Genomic DNA, 18,961 nt, shown 5'->3' with positions numbered 1-18,961 from the left:
CCCCCCCATACCCTACTGAAGTCATGGTCCATCAGGGCAGTAAGATGCCACAGAATCACTACTTGTCTTCTCTGTGCTACATTGTCTTCCCTGTGACCCCCACACACACTGTATGTACCAATCATAATACCAGTCAATCCCCTTCTCCCTCCCTCCCCACTCCTCCCCTTTGGTAACTGCTGGTCCCTTCTTGGAGTCTGTGAGTCTGCTGCTGTTTTGTTCCTTCAGTTTTGCTTCGTTGTTATACTCCACAAATGAGTGAAATCATCAAATACCATATAACAATACAATCTGAGCTGTATTTTCTGCTGAACTAAAAATCTTTTATTAAAAGTTTTGTCTGCAAATGGGCTGGTTTTTGCAATATTGTAACATATTTTGACAACAGAAAGGCCTTCTAGGAAACAAGAAGAGCTGTTTTAACAAAGACTGTGGGTCCTGCTCACCATCCCAGCTGACTCTCTTTCTAGATATAGGGGAAGGTGCTGATATGAATATTTGAATCTCTGATTTGGGGATGAAGTTGAAACAGGACAAGAGCAGCAGAGAATGGCACTGAAGCAACTCAAATTGAGGTAACTGGATTTTATTTCAATGATCTTCACATAACACATCTACGTTGGACCCCTAAGATTATATGCAATAATATTCATATTCATGTATTAATACACAACACACACAACAGCTGAGAGACAAATTACCTAAATGTGATTCCTCATAAGCCCATTTTTTGTTTCTAAGCGAAAGCTGAAGATTTAAGACTGTCTCAGCAGTTTTGAGACAAATAGAACTGTATTTGAATCAGCTTCCTCTACTTTATCTGTGCCCACACAGATGTAACTTAACTTCTATGAACCTGTTTAATCATCTGTAAACTGGGAATAATAATAGAACTTATTTCCTGTGGTAGGAATTAGATGAGATAATGTATGTCCATAACATAATACAGTGTCTACCAGATACATTAATGATACATATCATTATTAGTTACTGTTATAAATTCCCCACCCTTTTATACATAAGTGATATACAGGAAGAGAAGTAAAGGCCACGAGAGCCCAGAAAGTAGAATGAGACCTCCCCAAAAAAAGATGTTTTGTAAAAGATGGTTTGTAATGATGCATATTTAAGGATCCTATTTTCTACAACTCTAGCAGAGCCTGAGGAACAGTTCTCACATCCTCTAGCATGGATCTCAGCCCAAGGTCTATTATGCTAGGGAGCACAATTCTTGGGCATTAAGGAGCCACATGGGGAATGTCTAGGAAGCTATCCAGAGACCTGGCTAGAAAATGTGAGTCAAATCTCAGATAACATTAACTGAGGCCACCCAGAAATCTGAAGGAAAACAGTGGAAGCAACACAAGGTTGGTCAGACCACCTTGGACAAACTCTGTCTTTTCTACCAACACCTTCGTATCTCCTCAGGCTGATGATGAGACTTCACTACATATTTTCTATTCCCCACAATATTTTTCTCAAATCACCAAAATATTTATTTTCTGGTTTTCTCAACATTAGAATGTAATGAGTCAGAAGAATGTTACTTGCAAGGAAGAGAAATTAGTATTTTAAAATAGGAAAGCCATAGTAGAGAAATGCAGAAAGGCCATTTTAAGATTAGATTCTGGTGAAGGCAATTGGTAAGTTTTTAACAGATATTATTCAAAAAAATTAAAAGAACTTGAAAAGTGGCACAATTTTGACAATATTGACTGCAAAGTAAAATTTTTTTTTTTAATGTGCTAAAGAGGAATAACCAAGCTCACTACTAGCATGATGCGATTTAATATGCAAGTGTCTGGGGATGTTAGCATGTTATCAGGGGTAACTCAGAGATGGCACAATAGCTCTGCACTCTAGGGCTTATAAATCATATGTAGAGCCAGTGATAGAAGAAGGCAAAATCACAAAAAGTGACGCTTTGAGTCTGCTTTTACCATGTAGGGCATCAGGGTAATCCCAAATAATTCCTTGGAAAGGGCACAGGAGTTGATTTGTCTCCAAAAGAGAGAACCACCAGAGAATCTGGGAAAGATGGTTTCTCAAAAATTTAAAATACTCACTCTAAGCATACCAGAATGGCTAAAATGAAAGAGATAATACTAAGAGTCAAGTAAGATGTGGACCTACTGGAATTCTTCTACATTTACTGATAGAAGTGTAAGTTAATTTAACAAGTTTGGAAAATTTTTCAGCAGTATCATTAAAGCTGGACATACGTATATTCTATAGCTAATAGTTCCTTTCTTAGGTAGACAGCCAGCAGAAACACATACATATGCATATCAAAAGACACATTAAAAATTATTCATAGATGCTCAAAACTGGGAACAATTCAAACATATCCATCAACAGTAGAATGGTTAAATAGTGGTCTATTCATATGATGGAATGCCATGTAGCAGTGCAAATCAACAAACTATGACTATATGCACCAAAAATCTCGTTTGTAATCTGTGCACTCCCCCTCTGCTCATCATCTTTTTTTTTTTTGTCTGACTTTTTTTTTAGAACAGTTTAGGTCCACAAAATTGAGTTGAAAGTACAGAGTTCCCACATATCACCTCTCTACACACACATACACATGCCCACACAGCCTTTCCAACCATCAGTATACTGCAACAGAGCAGTACATTTGTTACAATTGATGAACTAACATTGATAGGTAACTATCACCAAGGTCCATAGTTTATATTAGGGTTCACCCTTGGTGTTCTATAGTCTATGGGTTTTGCAAATGTATACTGACATATATCCACCATCAAGGTAACATACAGAATAGTTTCAATATCCTAAAATTTCCCTGTGCTCTGCCTATTCATCTCCCCAAAGCCCTTGGCAGCCACTGATCTTTTTACTGTCTCAATAGTTTTGCCTTTTCCAGAATGCCACACAGTTGGAACCATACAGTATGTATAGCCTTTTGAGATTGGCTTCTGCATTTAGTAATACGCATTTAGGGTCCCTCCATGTCTTTCCATGGATAGCTTATTTATTTTTATCTTAGAGTATTTCATTGTGTGGAGGCACCACTATTTAGCCATTCACCTGCTGAATGAAGGGCATATTGGTTGCTTCCAAGTTCTAGCAATTATGAATAAATCTGCTATAAACATCTGAGTACAGGGTTTTGTGTGGACATGTTTTCAGCTCCTTTGGGTAAATACCTAGAAGCATGATCATACAGTAGGTATGTTTAATTTTGTAAGCTACTGCCAAACTATTCCAAAGTGTACCATTTTTTATTCCCACTGCTAATGAGAGTTTCTATTGCTCCATATTCCTACCCGCATTTGGTGTTATCAGTGTTTTGGCTTTGGGCTATTCTAATAGGTGTGCAGTAACATCTTGTTTTATATTTGTAGTTCCCTAATGATGTATGATGCTGGGCATCTTTTCATATGCTTATCTACCATCAGTACATCTCTTAGATGAGGTGTCAGTTTAGATCTTTAGACCATTTTTAATTGGTTTGTTCTTTTTCTTATGTTGTTTTAAGAGTTCTTTGCATATTTTGGGTAAGTTCTTTATCAGGTCTATGTCTTTTGCAAGTATTTACTTCCAGTCTATGGCTTGTTTTCTCATTCTCTGACAGTGCCTTTTACAGAACAGAAAATTTTAATTTTAATGAAGTCCTACTTATCCTTTCATGAATCATATCTCTGATATTGTATCTAAAAGATCTTTGGTAGACCCAAGGTCATCCAGATTGTCTATGTTATCATCTAAGAGATTTAGAGCTGAAGTCTTGGCTTGGTAATTCAGGATCCTTATGATGCTGTCTGGCTCTGATTGTTGTTCTGTCTCTTCAAACTGTTGTTTTCCATTTAGTACAGCTTCTAACACTTTTTGCAATTTTTTTTTCCTTTTACTAGTCTTGTAACATTTTTGTTGAAAGCAAGACATGACGAATTGGATATGCTTTCGGAGATGTAGTGCTAAGATGCGGGGTCAAGTGGAAGTATTTTATAGTCCTACAAGTAGTCTTTGTGAGCTTGTGCTCCTGGGTTATGACCAAGAAATCCTTCTCAGTTCCACCCCTTCACTGAGACAGGAAGGCTAAAGTTGGGTATTTCCATTCCCCAACATGAAAAGCTAATGGGGCCTGTAGTTGGGTATTTCTCTTCCCCTGGGTCAGTTTAGCTTTGAGGGCAGGGCTTAAGAACAGAAATGCTCTCAGGGTTATTTCAAAATGACTTTTTCCTTCCCCGTGTTTAAAGCATGACGAGATTGCTCTCAGTCTTTATTGAGAACACAGTAGGGCTCCTGGAGGTTAAAAACTTGAGAAAGACTGGGCTGCCGGGACTTCTTACCTTAGACTTGTCCACACTAAGCCATCTGCAACTCATCAGTCACAGTCTGTTTTCACCCCCAGCACTAGTTTCCATGGAGGTTTAAGCTCATGGTTTTCTGCTCTGGTAATCGTGACTGTTATCTACCCATCTTACCCATTTGAGGGGTAGTACTTTGCCGTGACCTCACTTTTCTGACAAATCTGAGTTGCTGATTTTATCTAGCTATTTGTTAGGACAGAGTGACAACTTTCAAGCTCCTTACATGCTGGACCAGAAAATGGAAATTGTGTTGCTCTTTTTCAAGCATTTAGTAGACCAGTAAATTTGTTTACTATGCTTTTCATTTGCCTTGCCCTGCTATAATGTAAGTTTCATTTACTATGGTGTTTTGTTCACTAATATATCCTACACCTAGATTCAGTACCTGGTATATTAGTGAGCGCTCAAACATTTGCCAAATGAATGTACACCATTTTTTCTTCTTAATCAAGTCTAGGACATTGAAAAACAAATGAACCTGAATGCCGCCGAGTTCTCTGTCAGCCATATCACAAAAGGCAACTGTGGTAACTTTAAATTTGGATTTATACCTCGTAGGTCAACTGCTTCTATGGTCTTGGAAGTGAAGGCAATATGGTTCCAACACCTGTCAACATGATTCCTTTGGATTCATTTAAACTGATCAGGATGGTGGGCCAGGAGGCCCCTTTCTTAATTACTACTCACACAGTTTCAAACATCCGCCCATCCCCAAAGCTGAACCTTTGAAAAGGAGGATGTGCCCTCAGATAAGCACACAATATTGCAAAGTCAACGTAAGAGTTAAAAGAACACAGTCTTAGTAGGAGTAGCCCCCAGTTCCACTGTATTGCTCATTAGCAACTTAACCGCTCTTTAGATTGGCTTCTCTTTAAAATAGGTAATAGCTACCTGAAAGACAGGATCGCCTCTATAATTTCTTTGGACCCCCAACTCTGAAGTCATTGATCCTTGACTTTGTCTATACCAAAATATTAGTAAATATTTCATCTGTAGTTAACATTAATGATTATCCACACAAAAATAGTAGCTGTTGAGTATACAAATTATAATACATTATAGACTTAAGTCTAGCACTTCATAGTTTGTATCTTGCACTTGATTTAACAGGAAGTGTGGCACTCAATCTAAATTGTTCAAATGTATGGTTATTACAATATGATTTTTCAAATTAGTAGATGCTTGATGAAGGAAAACTTTGGATTTGGCTTTCACCTGGTTAGTCTGTTCAGTTAAGGCTGCACTTAATCAGCTTTCACCTGGTCAGCTTATTTCAATGGAGAGTTTCAGATGACATGGCTTAGATGGGGAAGCAATGCAGTAGAGTTACCAGACAGACCCAGGCTCTAATTTCAATGTTCACATGATACTACATCAGTGTATAACTCACTTTAATTACCCTAGATATTTCCTCATCTTTAAAATAAAGACAATGGAGTCAGATTTACATAAAAACCAAAGGAACCACAAGGGGAAAATGAAGTTGCTTAGTTACTTAAAACAACTAATCCTTAAAAAAACTAAATGTAATCAAAATCAAAGAAATGGAAAAAATTATTACCAAGTTGTCAAGTTTTTAAAGGTTCAGATGTTACCTAAGTCCTTAACAATCCCCAATAAAATCCACAGCCCATGGAATCCTGGTAATCCAAATTGTTTTAAAATTAACTTTAGGACAAATAATAGCATATAATGGAAAAAAGTTATAAAATGACTGCCAAGAAACTTAGGTATAAGAAAACTCTTGAATTTAGAACTTGTTTTAAAGACTTCCCTTGGAAGAATAACTTGTATTATAATTGCACATTTTAAAAAGCTGGCATTTAGTACATGTGCTAAAAAGGCTGGAGAAATGTAATCTCCATGAAGTGTGAGGCTATGTGTGTGTATATGTACATTTGTGGGTAGGTATATGTACATAAAGTGAAAAAAGTAAAGCTTAACACTCAGATACCTCATCTACAATAATTAAAGAATATGACTGCTGTGGGAAAAGTAAGGCTAAGTTATTACTGTACAAAAGCAGAAAATCTGGAAATTTTTGCTTTTAGTTTTCATATGCAATCTGAATAAATGAGGGGTTACTTAAAAGAATTCTTGACTGCACGGTGTTCTTTTGAAAGTGACATCAAAGCCCAAAATGTACAGATTACTTGCATCTAAGCTGATATCCACAGAAAGAAAAAGAAGCCACCAAACATTTTTGGAGAAAATCCTAATCATTCCAAACCCAGGCTCATCTGTAACTCTTGATATTAACATTTTATTGCCTATAAGCCAGTCTGTCAGTACTTTTTAAAAGGTAATCAATGTTCTCAATTGCCTCAGGATGTCCTTTACTAGATAACAGGAGATGCTTTTGGAGGTTAGAAAAATTGAACTCTGAATACAATATTTTTAAAGTAGATTACTCAAGTAGGTGTGAAATCCATTAGATTGTACCCTCTTCAAGGGCAAAAATTCCTGTGTCTATAGCATGGGTTTGACAAGAAAAGATACATGATAAACATTGTTTTACACCAAGGAATAGTGCTGGTTAAAAGTCATGGAATCTGTGATAAATAAAATTTAACAAAACATGACCCTCCAAATCAAGGAAAACCATAGAACTTCTTGACAAATTGGTCACCTGCCTGAGCTGAAACACACAGTTGACTTCATTTGTCATTGTGCTTTTCTCTTATTTACATGTATGTATTGACATACACATGTATCTTTACACTTCAGAAATTAAAGACTAATTCCAAACATTCTGAGTACTACTATGTCACAAGAAACATGGCCATTTAGATGCTTAAACAATGAACATTAAAACTCCCTAAGAAATAAATTACATTAAAATTACTTGCTGTGTTCTAACTAATTTTCAAGGCTAGTCATAAAAAAACTTAAAAAAAAAAAAAAGGCCAACCATTCAGATTCCTCTCTCTTATCTCAAAAGGGAAATCTGAACTGTAATTATTCAATCAAGTGAAATCTTTTAAAAGGCTTGGACATTAACAATGACAAATTCCAAAGGTAACTAAATTGACAATATATACTAACTCATTGGCATAAGTGCACTTACAATTTAAAGAAATTTACCCAGTTTTGAAAATCTCAGTAAAAAAAAAAGTTTAAGAATTGACAGTATAATCACTTTAATCTGCAGAAGACTTTAAAGAGCCAATAATATAATCATTTCAATTTAAGTATTTTTGTATTATATAATGGTATTGCTTTCAAGTCAGAATTTTTTTGTGTGCACTTTAGACAGTGCCCCTACCAAATACAGACATTCCCTTCCTGGGACTAATTCTTGCTAGGAGGGCTAAGACCATGAAAATCTAGTTGTTTAGCTTGACCAGATAAGCCAGTCTTGATCAAAGATCATTAATCAAAGAATTTTAACTGAAAGACGAGTTAAAAATAAATGTATATACTTGGCCAGTTATCTCAAATCTAATCCATGCCAGATCAACTACAAAGCCGAGTTAATAAATAGCAAAAATGAAGGGAGAAAGACCACCATTAACCAGCTGATTAAATAATTAGAATATGGACAAAAGCAAGCAATAAAAAATTATTAATAAACCTATTTTTCTTAATTAAAAAAAGTAAAATCTCTTAAGTGACATTTCTAGAAATAAGATTTAAGGGTATTAACTTTAAATAAGAATATAAGCAATCATGTAAGATTGATGGGAAGACCATAAAGAATTGCCCTTAACATTCCTTTTTGCACCCTCCACCCAATTCTTTGGAGAAATAATACTGCACAGAGGTTCAACCTGAACAAGCACTTAGTGTAATCTCTATCTCAGCTTCAGGGCTGGAAAGTAATTATGGAGAAGAGTGGCTATAAACTAGAATCACCAGACAGAAGTATTCTCTGTGATGACAGAAATGTTCTTTATCAATACTAACACAGTAGCCACCAGCCACATACGGTTACTGAGCACTTAAGTATTGGGACTGAGGAATTAAGTTTTTATTTCATTTTAATTAATCTAAATAAAACAGTGGCAACCGTTTGCTTTGTGGCAACCATTTTGGACAGCACAGAATCCTAGAAAAATAGGCACAGAAACTAAAATGATATCGAAGCAGAACTCACTGCAATGTCAGGCAAATTGAACTCTCAATGGCTATTCAGTTTCCTAAACCATTTTTATTTACATTTTTACTACAGCTACTTCCTCAAATTTCTTTTGGCTTCTTCTAACTACACGAAAGCTAAATGTTAGAGTTCAACAGGATTCCATCCTCTTCTGCATGGTCTGCATAGGAAACTCTTGCTTCAATTATCATCAATATTCTAGGTCATCTGTTTTCAGACCTAACCTTCAATGAACTGGATTTACCTGACATCTCCACTTGATGTATCACAAGTACTGTAACACATCTTCTCCCTACACCCAAACTACAAGAACCTGGTCTTCCTGCAAAGTTCCAGTTTAATAAATACATCCAGAGGCTTAAGCTACATCCTGAGGGTAACTTTTGATTTTCTAAGTTGCTTTTTCAAATCAATCACAAAGTCTTACTAATATTCTTCCTAGGGGTCCCTTAAATGTTTCCTTCTTTCCATCCCCGCTGCTACAATATCAATCAAAGCCATTATCTCCCACCTGGATTACTACAACTTCTGACCCACTGGCCTCTAGTTTTGATTCCCTTCAATCCAGTCTTCTTGTAGCTAGAGTGACTTTTAAAAATTCATTATCAAAGACTGTTAAGGGGAAAGATAACAGTCAATAACATTGTGCACAGGACTAGTATTTGTTATCTCCCCTGATAAATTTTCTTCAGCCAATAAAATAGTTCCCACTGGATAAGGTCTCCTTTACCCTTATAGCTTTTGTTCTCATGAAACATGTAAAAACACAACTCAAATAATGTTCATTAGCAGCCAATATCACGATGTTCCTTTTCTAGAAATCCTTCTAAAAATTCAATTTTTACCTTTAGTTACTAAGATATCTTAAACAGCAGCGCAGATTTTCTTATGAAATGTCACAAAACAAAAGGCATTTTCTTCATGAAGGCTCAGAATGGGAGAATTACCTCTAATAATTCAGTGTCTAAATAATAGGATAGTCTTCATCATGGGATATATTCATTATATATTCTAATATTAAAAAAAACAAAAACAAAAAGACCCCACTGTAATTGGGGTTTTAGAAATAGGAAATATAAACAATATAAATAACTATCTTGAAGGTCATTATTAACCATACAAAATACTTCCTTGCATCTTTTTGTGCACCTATTTTTGTATACCTTATGCATGGCAATTGCTGTTTTAAAGGTTTTCATAAGATTAAATGGTAGTGAAGCATCACTTCTCTCAGTTTTACATATTTGTGGTTTTATGACACTGCAAAGATTGATTTTATCTCCAACTTCAGTTACATGTAGAATTGGAAATTTTTTAAAAGACTCAATGGCAAAACATTTACTTATATTGACTATCTTAATGCAGAATGACTGAAAAAGTAGGTAATTTTTATATAGCTAAAATAATCAACAATATAATTCAGGTTAAAAGTACATTTTTCTGAAGGCTGTTGACCCCTTTTGGCCTTGAATCATAATTCAGAATAGCTAAGTATTTATTTTACCATGGCACAAGCCCCATTAAACATCAGCAGAAGCCCAATCTTTACTAGGAGAAAAGTCAAACCTGTTTAATATTGTTCTCTGATATTATCATTTTTTTAGTGTTCTATCTATATCTAATTAAACACAAGTTCTGATGTACAAATTAAAATATAACCAAAAGATGATATATCATCTCACACCAGTAAGGATGGCTACCATCCAAAAGACAAACAACAACAAATGTTGGCAAGGTTGTGGAGAAAGGGGAACCCTCCTACACTGCTGGTGGGAATGTAAATTAGTTCAACCATTGTGGAAAGCAGTATGGAGGTTCCTCAGAATGCTCGAAATAGAAATACCATTTGACCCAGGAATTCCACTTCTAGGAATTTACCCCAAGAATGCAGCACTCCAGTTTGAAAAAGACAGATGCACCCCTATGTTTATCACTGCAGTATTTACAATAGCCAAGATATGGAAGCAACCTAAATGTCCATCAGTAGATGAATGGATAAAGAAGATGTGGTACACAATGGAATATTACTCAGCCATAAAAAAAAAAACAGATCCTACCATTCACAACAACATGGATGGAGCTAGAGGGTATTATGCTCAGTGAAATAAGCCAGGCGGAGAAAGACAAGTACCAAATGATTTCACTCATATGTGGAGTATAAGAACAAAAGAAAACTGAAGGAAGAAAATAGCAGCAGAATCACAGAACCCAAGAATGGACTAACAGTTACCAAAGGGAAAGGGACTGGGCAGGAGGGGTGGGAAGGGAGGGATAAGGGTGGGGAAAAAGAAAGGGGGCATTACGATTAACATGTATAGTGTGTGGGGTGCACGGGGAGGGCTGTGCAACACAGAGAAGACAAGTAGTGATTTTACAGCATCTTACTATGTTGATGGACAGTGACTGTGAATGGGGATGTGGGGGGGACTTGGTGAAGGGGGGAGCCTAGTAAACATAATGTCCTTCATGTAACTGTAGATTAATGATACCAAAATAAAATTTTTTAAAAAAATGAATTTAAAGTGAGAAAAGAAAAATGAGGAAAAATTATATATTAGAATACTTTTATATTAAAGAAAAACATTAAAATATATAAATGATTTAAACTGTACATAGAACATTCGCTTTAGTAGACACTAGATTTTAAGTGCAAGCTAGATGGACAGGCTTATTGGATAATTTCTATAAAATCACGAAAAGAAAATGCTATAAATGACTAATGTAAATGTTATTTGTATATTAAGCCTGATTAGAGCAGTGGAAGATTAAATTCTCCACATAAATACTACCAGTAACAATAAAAGGTATATTAGGTAACATAATGGTCACTGATAAAGTATCTATATAGATTGTAATTAGATTTTCCAAATCAGATCATTAATAGTAACTGCTCATGTCATCAAAATATTATCCAATTGTTACTACCATTGTTAGAATGGGGTTTTAATAATTGGCAGTATCTCCTATTAACCCACCTAGCACCACTGTGCAAATGAAGGGAGGAAATACTCCCTACTCAAGTCTCTTTACTTCCGTCTGTCAGGAATTTACATAGTATACTGATTTTGTTAGAATAAGACACTTGCCTGCCTTCTACTGAAAAAATGTCATAATAAATATACAAATCTATGATGTGAATAAATCTCCCCTAAGTAGCCCTACCTATACTATTCTCAATGGTGGACACTATTCCTCCTACTAAACTTCAGAACATCCCTAATCTGAAACACTATAGCTACTATCGAGTTGAAGTCTTGAAAACAAGTATTTCTTTTCAAAACAGTTTATATTTAGAATGTAAAATGTCAGTGGTACAATTAACAAGTGTGTAAAGAGAATAATCTAAAATAAACCTTACTTGTATTATATCATATTTCAAAGTTAAAAATAAACCCACAAATGTGTCCTAAGAATTGTATTATCAGGTAAAGGCATTCTATTCAGTAAGACAGTACTGTTATCTATTTTATAAAACACTCTTTTAACACTTTCTTATATAACAACATTCAAGATACTTCCTTATATATCCAAATCAGTATCACAATTATTCTATATTCAAGTTTTCAGAGATTTGCTAAATTAACCAAAGATTGTCACGTTTTCCAATTGCTCAGATTGACTTTTAAAGGCTAAACCAACCAAAAGAATAAAGCAAGAGAAAAGTTTTAGCTAAGATATTTGGTATACTATCTTACCCTCTAGTATAGACAGAAGGTAACCTTTTGTCAAAAGTTACTCCTTTTAGTTAAATTTGAAATTTTCAGGGATTTATTATTCTGCTTATTTTGGATTGTGCCACTTGCTTTCATCTAATTTTAATCATGCAGGAATAACCATATATCCTGGTTTTCCAAAGACAGTTCTGTTGTATGGCTGTTGGCCCAATATGATTGATAGTGGCTCCTTTCCATTCCAAAGAGTCCCATTTCACACACTTAACCAGACCCATTCTGATTGATAAATAATTACCAATTCTGCAAGCTGAAATTTAGACTCAACACACATGGCTTAGCAGTAACTGTGAGATAAAAAGCCAAAAGTCACCAGAGAAAGACTGGAAATATTGTGATGTATAACAGTTTATCCATTTTAAATGATTCAGAATTTACAATGAGATAAATTAGATATATGCTATTACATTTTCAGAGCTCATTCCATTTGCATCACCCACCTTTAATATAAGTACAAATAAATATTTTATGTGTATTTTATCCTCCAAGAGTTTCTATCTTCTACTGTTTTCTTTTGTATCCATCAGGTCCATAAATTATTTAGCATCTCCCCCTTCTTTCTGTATGACACAATCATAGAGAATTTTAAAAGTATTAACTACCACAAAAGAAGATCTGCTTGACACTGCCACTGCCATTTGGCTACTACATATAACAACAAAAAGTGAAGTTTAGAGCAAAGTTTTTACAATGTAACATTCTATGATATTCTTTTTCTTATTTACTGGGCCTCATGGAGAGATTAAACCTAATTTCTTTAAAAAAAAAGGAAAATTTTTGGACATGCCAGTTAGTCCCACTGCAGTTTCAGGTGACGTATTAGTTTAAGTCATTCAATAATATTCCTTATTATAGTCAAACTACTTAAATATTAGCTACCTTGATTTCAAAAGGATTATCACAACTAGAGTCCAATTTTAGTTTCTTGTTAGAAAAAGAAATGAAATTATGGGCTCTTACAAGGTGGCAGCCATAAACAGAACATATGCTTTATGCTTCTTAAGTAACCCCTCAGCTATATATGGTTTGCCTGTACCATCACTTCTACATGGAAGATTGTGATCACTTTTCATTTGTTACAGACTAATGGAATGAGAGTAGGGGAACCAAATGTTTGAAAAACCGTATCTATTTTCATTTTTTACGAACAATAACCATACTTTTTTTCTTCTTCCCAAAAAGACATTAGGTTACTTACTGCCTTTAAAGTCTAAGTTCTACCATCTTAATATATAAACACACCTGGATATAGATTTTTAAAAACCACACATACACACAAGCTCTAAACAGAGCTGTAATAAACAAATTCCTTTTATAAACAAAATTTTAACTGAAAAGCCACAGTAGATGAAAAAAAAAGAAGAAAGGATATTACTTGGTAAAATCCAGTGACATCTACAATAGTTTTACAGCACATTTAAGCATTCTAGGGTTTTATATCTTCACCTGCCTTCCATTTCTTAGTTGCTCCTTAAAAAATTGCCAATTATGAATGTAGGTTCAACCTCAAACTTAGTCCTGATTTGGAGTAACAGGAAAAGAAAAAAAAAAACCCTCCAAATTCTATCTTAATATTACATAGCCTTAATTCCAAAAATGGTTTTATTTAAAATACAATGCCCATCTAAATGGAAAAAAATTAAAACCAAGCAGCAATACACAATTATACGTAATAGTTATTCATTCTATGGGAGGTTTTTTAGGATATTTAGAAAGCACTTGCTGTGTGAGCCTCTTCAATAATTAAATTGATTTAGACTGACACCACCAGAAGTAAGTAAGAGTACTGTATAAGGGAGACACATTTACAATACTGCTAGTCTCAAAAGCAGTAAAGCAAAAAAAAAAAATATATATATATATATATATATATGTATCAAATAGCACATGCACATCTTACAGAATTTCCACTGAACTACCAATGGCTTCTATGCAATGTGCCTCTTTTCCATAACTGCATTAACAACTACCAAAAAAGGAAAAATGAGATTAAAACCAATGGTACTGAACTGAGTTGTTTGAAGCCAGTGCCCCACACATGGGGAAAAGTGCATTTAGTTCAGCAGCAATACAGCACAGTGTGAAGATATTGTGCTTAGATGCAGATATTCCAGAACTGAAAGATGTACAAGGCAAGTCAAGATATAAAACCTTAGTACACTGTTAAATAACCTTGAAACATACATATATTGCAGTGTTCAAAGAAAAACATTCATTTCATTGTACAAGGCTAGGGAGAAATCCTTAAAGTTACCTACTGTAGTTTATGATATAATAAATACATATCTATATAGCATTGTATATACATATATAGAATGTGTATGTTTATGTGTATCTTTTTTTTTTGTCAAATTATTCTGTAAGTTTTTGTGGATCTGCAACTTTTAGGTATGAAAACTTCTTTGCATTACAAGTTTCTGTTCCCCCAAACTTAAGAAATGATATTTATACTTGAAAAGGTCTCAATACCCTCCCCTTAACCCAAAGACTCACTTCAGATATTTTGCTTTACAATTGATCAGAGAAAACAAAGGAATTCTAGAATTTTTGACTCTATCTTTTCACTTTGCCAGTTTTTCATCAAGCAAGTATCTTTTAATATTTAAACAGCTGATGCAAATTCTTCAGCAGAGAACTCTAGATCTGACTGATTAAAACAGAGCAAATCAACACAAACAAAAAAATCCAGTGATTTACTCTGACTGTAAACAACATATAAAATTTAAATCTCAAATTGCAAAATAAGTTAAAGAAAAATTCTACTTTTAGGACCTATAATAATATAAAAATCTGACAATTGGTAAGGGGAAAATGTGTATGAAAACTTGCAACAAAATTGTCCATTATTTTTGCTAAGAGAAAGTATATCTCACTATACTACCTCTGTCCCTTAAATTTATTAATATCATTATTTGTTGGCAAATGTTTTAAGCAAACTGGTGTATCATATTACACAACAGAAAAACATCCATCAAGTTTAGCAAAGAAAACTTATATAAGCCTTTTGTACAGAATTAAAAAAAATCTAAATGGCTATGATTCCTCTATTAGCAGAAACACATATGCAGTCTTTATAAATCTGCCAAATATATCAATATCTACATAAATAGATACAGATATAGACATGAAACATTAATGGCAGTCTATTTTTGAACAGTGTGTGGGACCAGCAGATTTGTATCAGACCATGGCACGATATGGACCCTGCATCTTTAGGAACTGAATGATGAAAGAAGGACCTCCAGCAACAATCTGAGGTGGAAGATGACTGAGTGGACAGTTCTCAATACTCATGATTGAAAGCTTGCTGCAAAGAGCCAGCTCAAAGGGAAGGCTGTGCAGGTTGGGGTTGTCATTCAAATACAATTCTTCTAGGTTCTCCAGTGTACCTGTTCAAAAAAAATAAATTATTATTTTTTAAAAAATTAGTTACTGTTAAAGTCAGCAAACTATTTTAAATTGCTTACCAAGATTAAAACATAGGTTTAAATCACCTTGAAGTAGAAATCCATTTATTAAAAATGATTATAATGTAGAGACATTTTTGCTTTCTATTATAATGCTATCTCATAAATTTAAATATTTACATAACAAACTATACCAGTAAAATATTTCAGTATCTCAAAAAAAAAAAGAAAATTAGTTACTAGTAGAAAAGTTCAACTGGGCATGACACTATCTTGGGCATCATATACATTATCTCTTAACTCTCTTCTCTTTGTTTTAAAACTCTCTACAACTGTGGATCCCAAACTTTGCTGCATGTTCAAATCAACTGGGAAGATTTGAAAAACCCTATGTCCAGGTCACACTCTATACCAATTTAAATCAGAATGTCTTCCTTTATGTTTGCTTTCCAAGCCTGGAGTGTTTTTTTTAAAAGCACACATGCTACATCTCCAGATATTCTGTTTGGGACATCCTGGCATTAAGACATATTTTTCTGAAACTCCAAAGGTAAGTTATTGTGTAGTCTATGCCTATAATCACTTTCCTGTTATAGACAATGTGATGACCTCTCTAATTAATACATTTCTCATATGGAAAATTTTTGTTACTCAGTATAAATCTTTCACTATGAGAGTTATCACATATTTGGCAGTAAGCCAAAAATCAATTTATGTTATCTTTTAAAAATTTGTCTTAGATTGTTTTAGGGTACTCATACTTTCTATGCAAATGTCTCAAGCAATTGCATGAGACTAGCTGAGTAAAATACTAGAAATCAAAGTGTGAAGTTGCCTCCTGTGTCTCCAATTTTTAAACTTCAAAATTTATAATATTTGATAGTAGTATGTAGAATACTAATAAAAATAATGGCTACCAAGTAATGGATTTGTTTACATTTAAGATTTTATTTAATATTCAGAGCAACCCTATGAGAAATTACTATTATCATCTTTACAGGTATGAAACTTGAAGCTCAAGGAGTTTCCATACTTTATCCGAAGCCACAAAGCCAATAAGCAGCAGAGCCATATTTTAAATTGTCAGTGTTACCCTAAAACCATTCTTAACCACTAATCTATAGTGCTTCTGATACAGCATGGTATACGTGGTAGAACATAATACATGGAATTACTAATGTAAGAACTACTATGTGACCTTAATCAATTAACTCTCTTTGTAAAATGCAATTACAAGTTTATACTGCATAAAATTAAAGGTGGTCATGTTGACTGTATGAAATAATGGAAATGAAAATGCTTTAAAATTCTAAAGTAGTCACAAATATTAATATTAATCCTAAATCTCATAAGGAACTTTCATTACTAATTTGATCCCAGCCTGTATCATTTTTAAACTTAGAAGAAATATGAATAATGCTTCTAAACTGAAGTTAAACCTATTGGAAATACAACTATGCTAAAACATTCTCAAATACAGTATTACCCCTAACTCTTCATGAGGAAACCTAAGCAAAACCAACCAACCAACCAACTACTGGTGTTCTATAAAAAAAATCTTGAGCTTGATGAATCTCAATTGACAAAAACAGTAGATATGTCATATTTATATGAAATATCACTTGAACACACAAGAGCAAATTAGTAAAAAGTCAAGAACCCAAGTAATTCATACCAATTTCCTCAGGAAGATGAGTAAGGAGGTTCTCTCCAAGGCCTAGATGTGTGAGATTCGTAAGATGACCAATGCCTCTGGGAAGAGTGGTCAACTGGTTGTTTGTCAAGACTAATTTCTAAAACATTAACAAAATAAAAGACAGTTACATATATATTTCCTACAACTTATGTAAACTTAAAATAATACATCCACAAGTAAGATAAATTAACAGGGAAATTAGATTGGATGACATAAGAATCACTAAGTTTTTCTTTCAAAAAGTATCATTTGTTAGAAGACAAAAGTAGACAGCTTACATGAAAATAAAATTCAGCTGTAATGCTGTAAGAAAATCTATTTGGTACAAGAATCAGATCAAATTCTTAAGAAAAATGTTATTTGAAATGCAGCCCAAAACTTATCATGTAACTATAAAATCACCAAGATAAAGTTTTACCTGTAAATCCTTAAGATAAGCAATTTCATTTGGCAAGGATTCCAATTTGTTCTCCTCTAGATCCAACTCCCTTAATTTCCTGAGGTTTCCAAGACCATGAGGAAGTTTCTTTAGAAGATTATTTGATAATATTAGAACCTAAAGAGAAATTATTGATAAAATTTAAAAACTTATGAAATGGAATTATGCATTGCCACTGTGACTTAAAATTTATTAATGCTAATTTTCTAAACAGTGAATATTAAGAGTAATGTTCAATTATACAACATAAAACATTTAACTTAGTATTCTTAAAAAAATCACCACAGTTACTGGATATTAAGATAGAGATTTTATTTAAGTCAAAACTAATGAGAGCAAAAAGAAAGAATTTAAACTACAAAAAAAGTGAAATAATTCACTACTTAGACTAAGATTCACATAGTTAACAGTATTTTGATACTGAATAGTTACAAATGTCTAACAGGGAACCAATTATTTATTCAAAATCCCTTATAAACCATCATTTAAGAGAGGTAAAAATTGACTTGTAAAACTGCCTATATCAATCCACAGCAGTTATTATCTGCAGAATATTTTTTACATTGCAAGGCATCCTGCAATAAATGAAGAAGGAAAAAAATGGTTGAGGACAGAAGTCCTTGTTCTGAGAGAAGTTACAGTGGGGTGGGTCAGAGAGACAACACCAAGTACGGGGAAAGTGAAAAGGGCACTGAATAAAGAGACCTACACAAGTCTCTGGCTGATTTTTTATGACCACCTATTTCTCCCAAAGTTATACCACCCATAATAAAATAAACATGTACAATTAGACCAAGAAAATAATAATAGCAGCTACCATTTATTGAGTTTACTATTTGCAGGGTACTGTACTAAATGCATTAGGTGCATTATCACATTAGATAGTTAAGTACAACTTTATGAGGAAAATTATTGCCATTCTGCAGCTGAGGAAAGTAAAGCTTGGACTTGAATCCATGAACTTTAAAAAAATCCATGAATAAAAAGAGATAAAAGTGGATTATAGGTAGACCTGTTTGGCTGCAAAGCTCATGCTTTTAACCATTATACCAACAATTCCACCTTACTAAATAAAATAAAATAAAATAATACAGAAAATAGATTTTTTTAAACATGGATATAGAGAAAATTTTTTAAAATATGTATTTACTATTAGTAAGCTTTTTCATCAAAAGGATGAAAATTCTAGGTACTCAAAGTCAAGAGAAATCATCTTTGAGGAAATGACAGTAAGATGGATTTTTAATTATGG

The 18,961-nt window shown here is 33.8% G+C and overlaps 1 protein-coding gene across 1 annotated transcript in view; it reads right to left on the bottom strand.

The window, feature by feature from the left end:
• Positions 1 to 13,460: 13,460 nt before the first annotated feature.
• The window catches only part of SHOC2 (SHOC2 leucine rich repeat scaffold protein), a 109,913-nt gene continuing 104,412 nt past the window's right edge, over positions 13,461 to 18,961 (bottom strand). The window contains exons 7-9 of the mRNA XM_036898757.2: positions 17,689 to 17,826; positions 17,250 to 17,367; positions 13,461 to 15,556 (exon numbers count right to left, since the gene is read on the bottom strand). Of these exons, the coding sequence (XP_036754652.1) occupies positions 15,348 to 15,556; positions 17,250 to 17,367; positions 17,689 to 17,826 (465 nt within the window). The 3' untranslated portion in view covers positions 13,461 to 15,347. The remainder of the gene's footprint in view (positions 15,557 to 17,249; positions 17,368 to 17,688; positions 17,827 to 18,961) is intronic.

This window comes from Manis pentadactyla, chromosome 8, assembly GCF_030020395.1.
Source record: "Manis pentadactyla isolate mManPen7 chromosome 8, mManPen7.hap1, whole genome shotgun sequence".
NCBI lineage: Eukaryota > Metazoa > Chordata > Mammalia > Pholidota > Manidae > Manis > Manis pentadactyla.
This window is presented reverse-complemented; position numbering and strand designations above follow the sequence as displayed.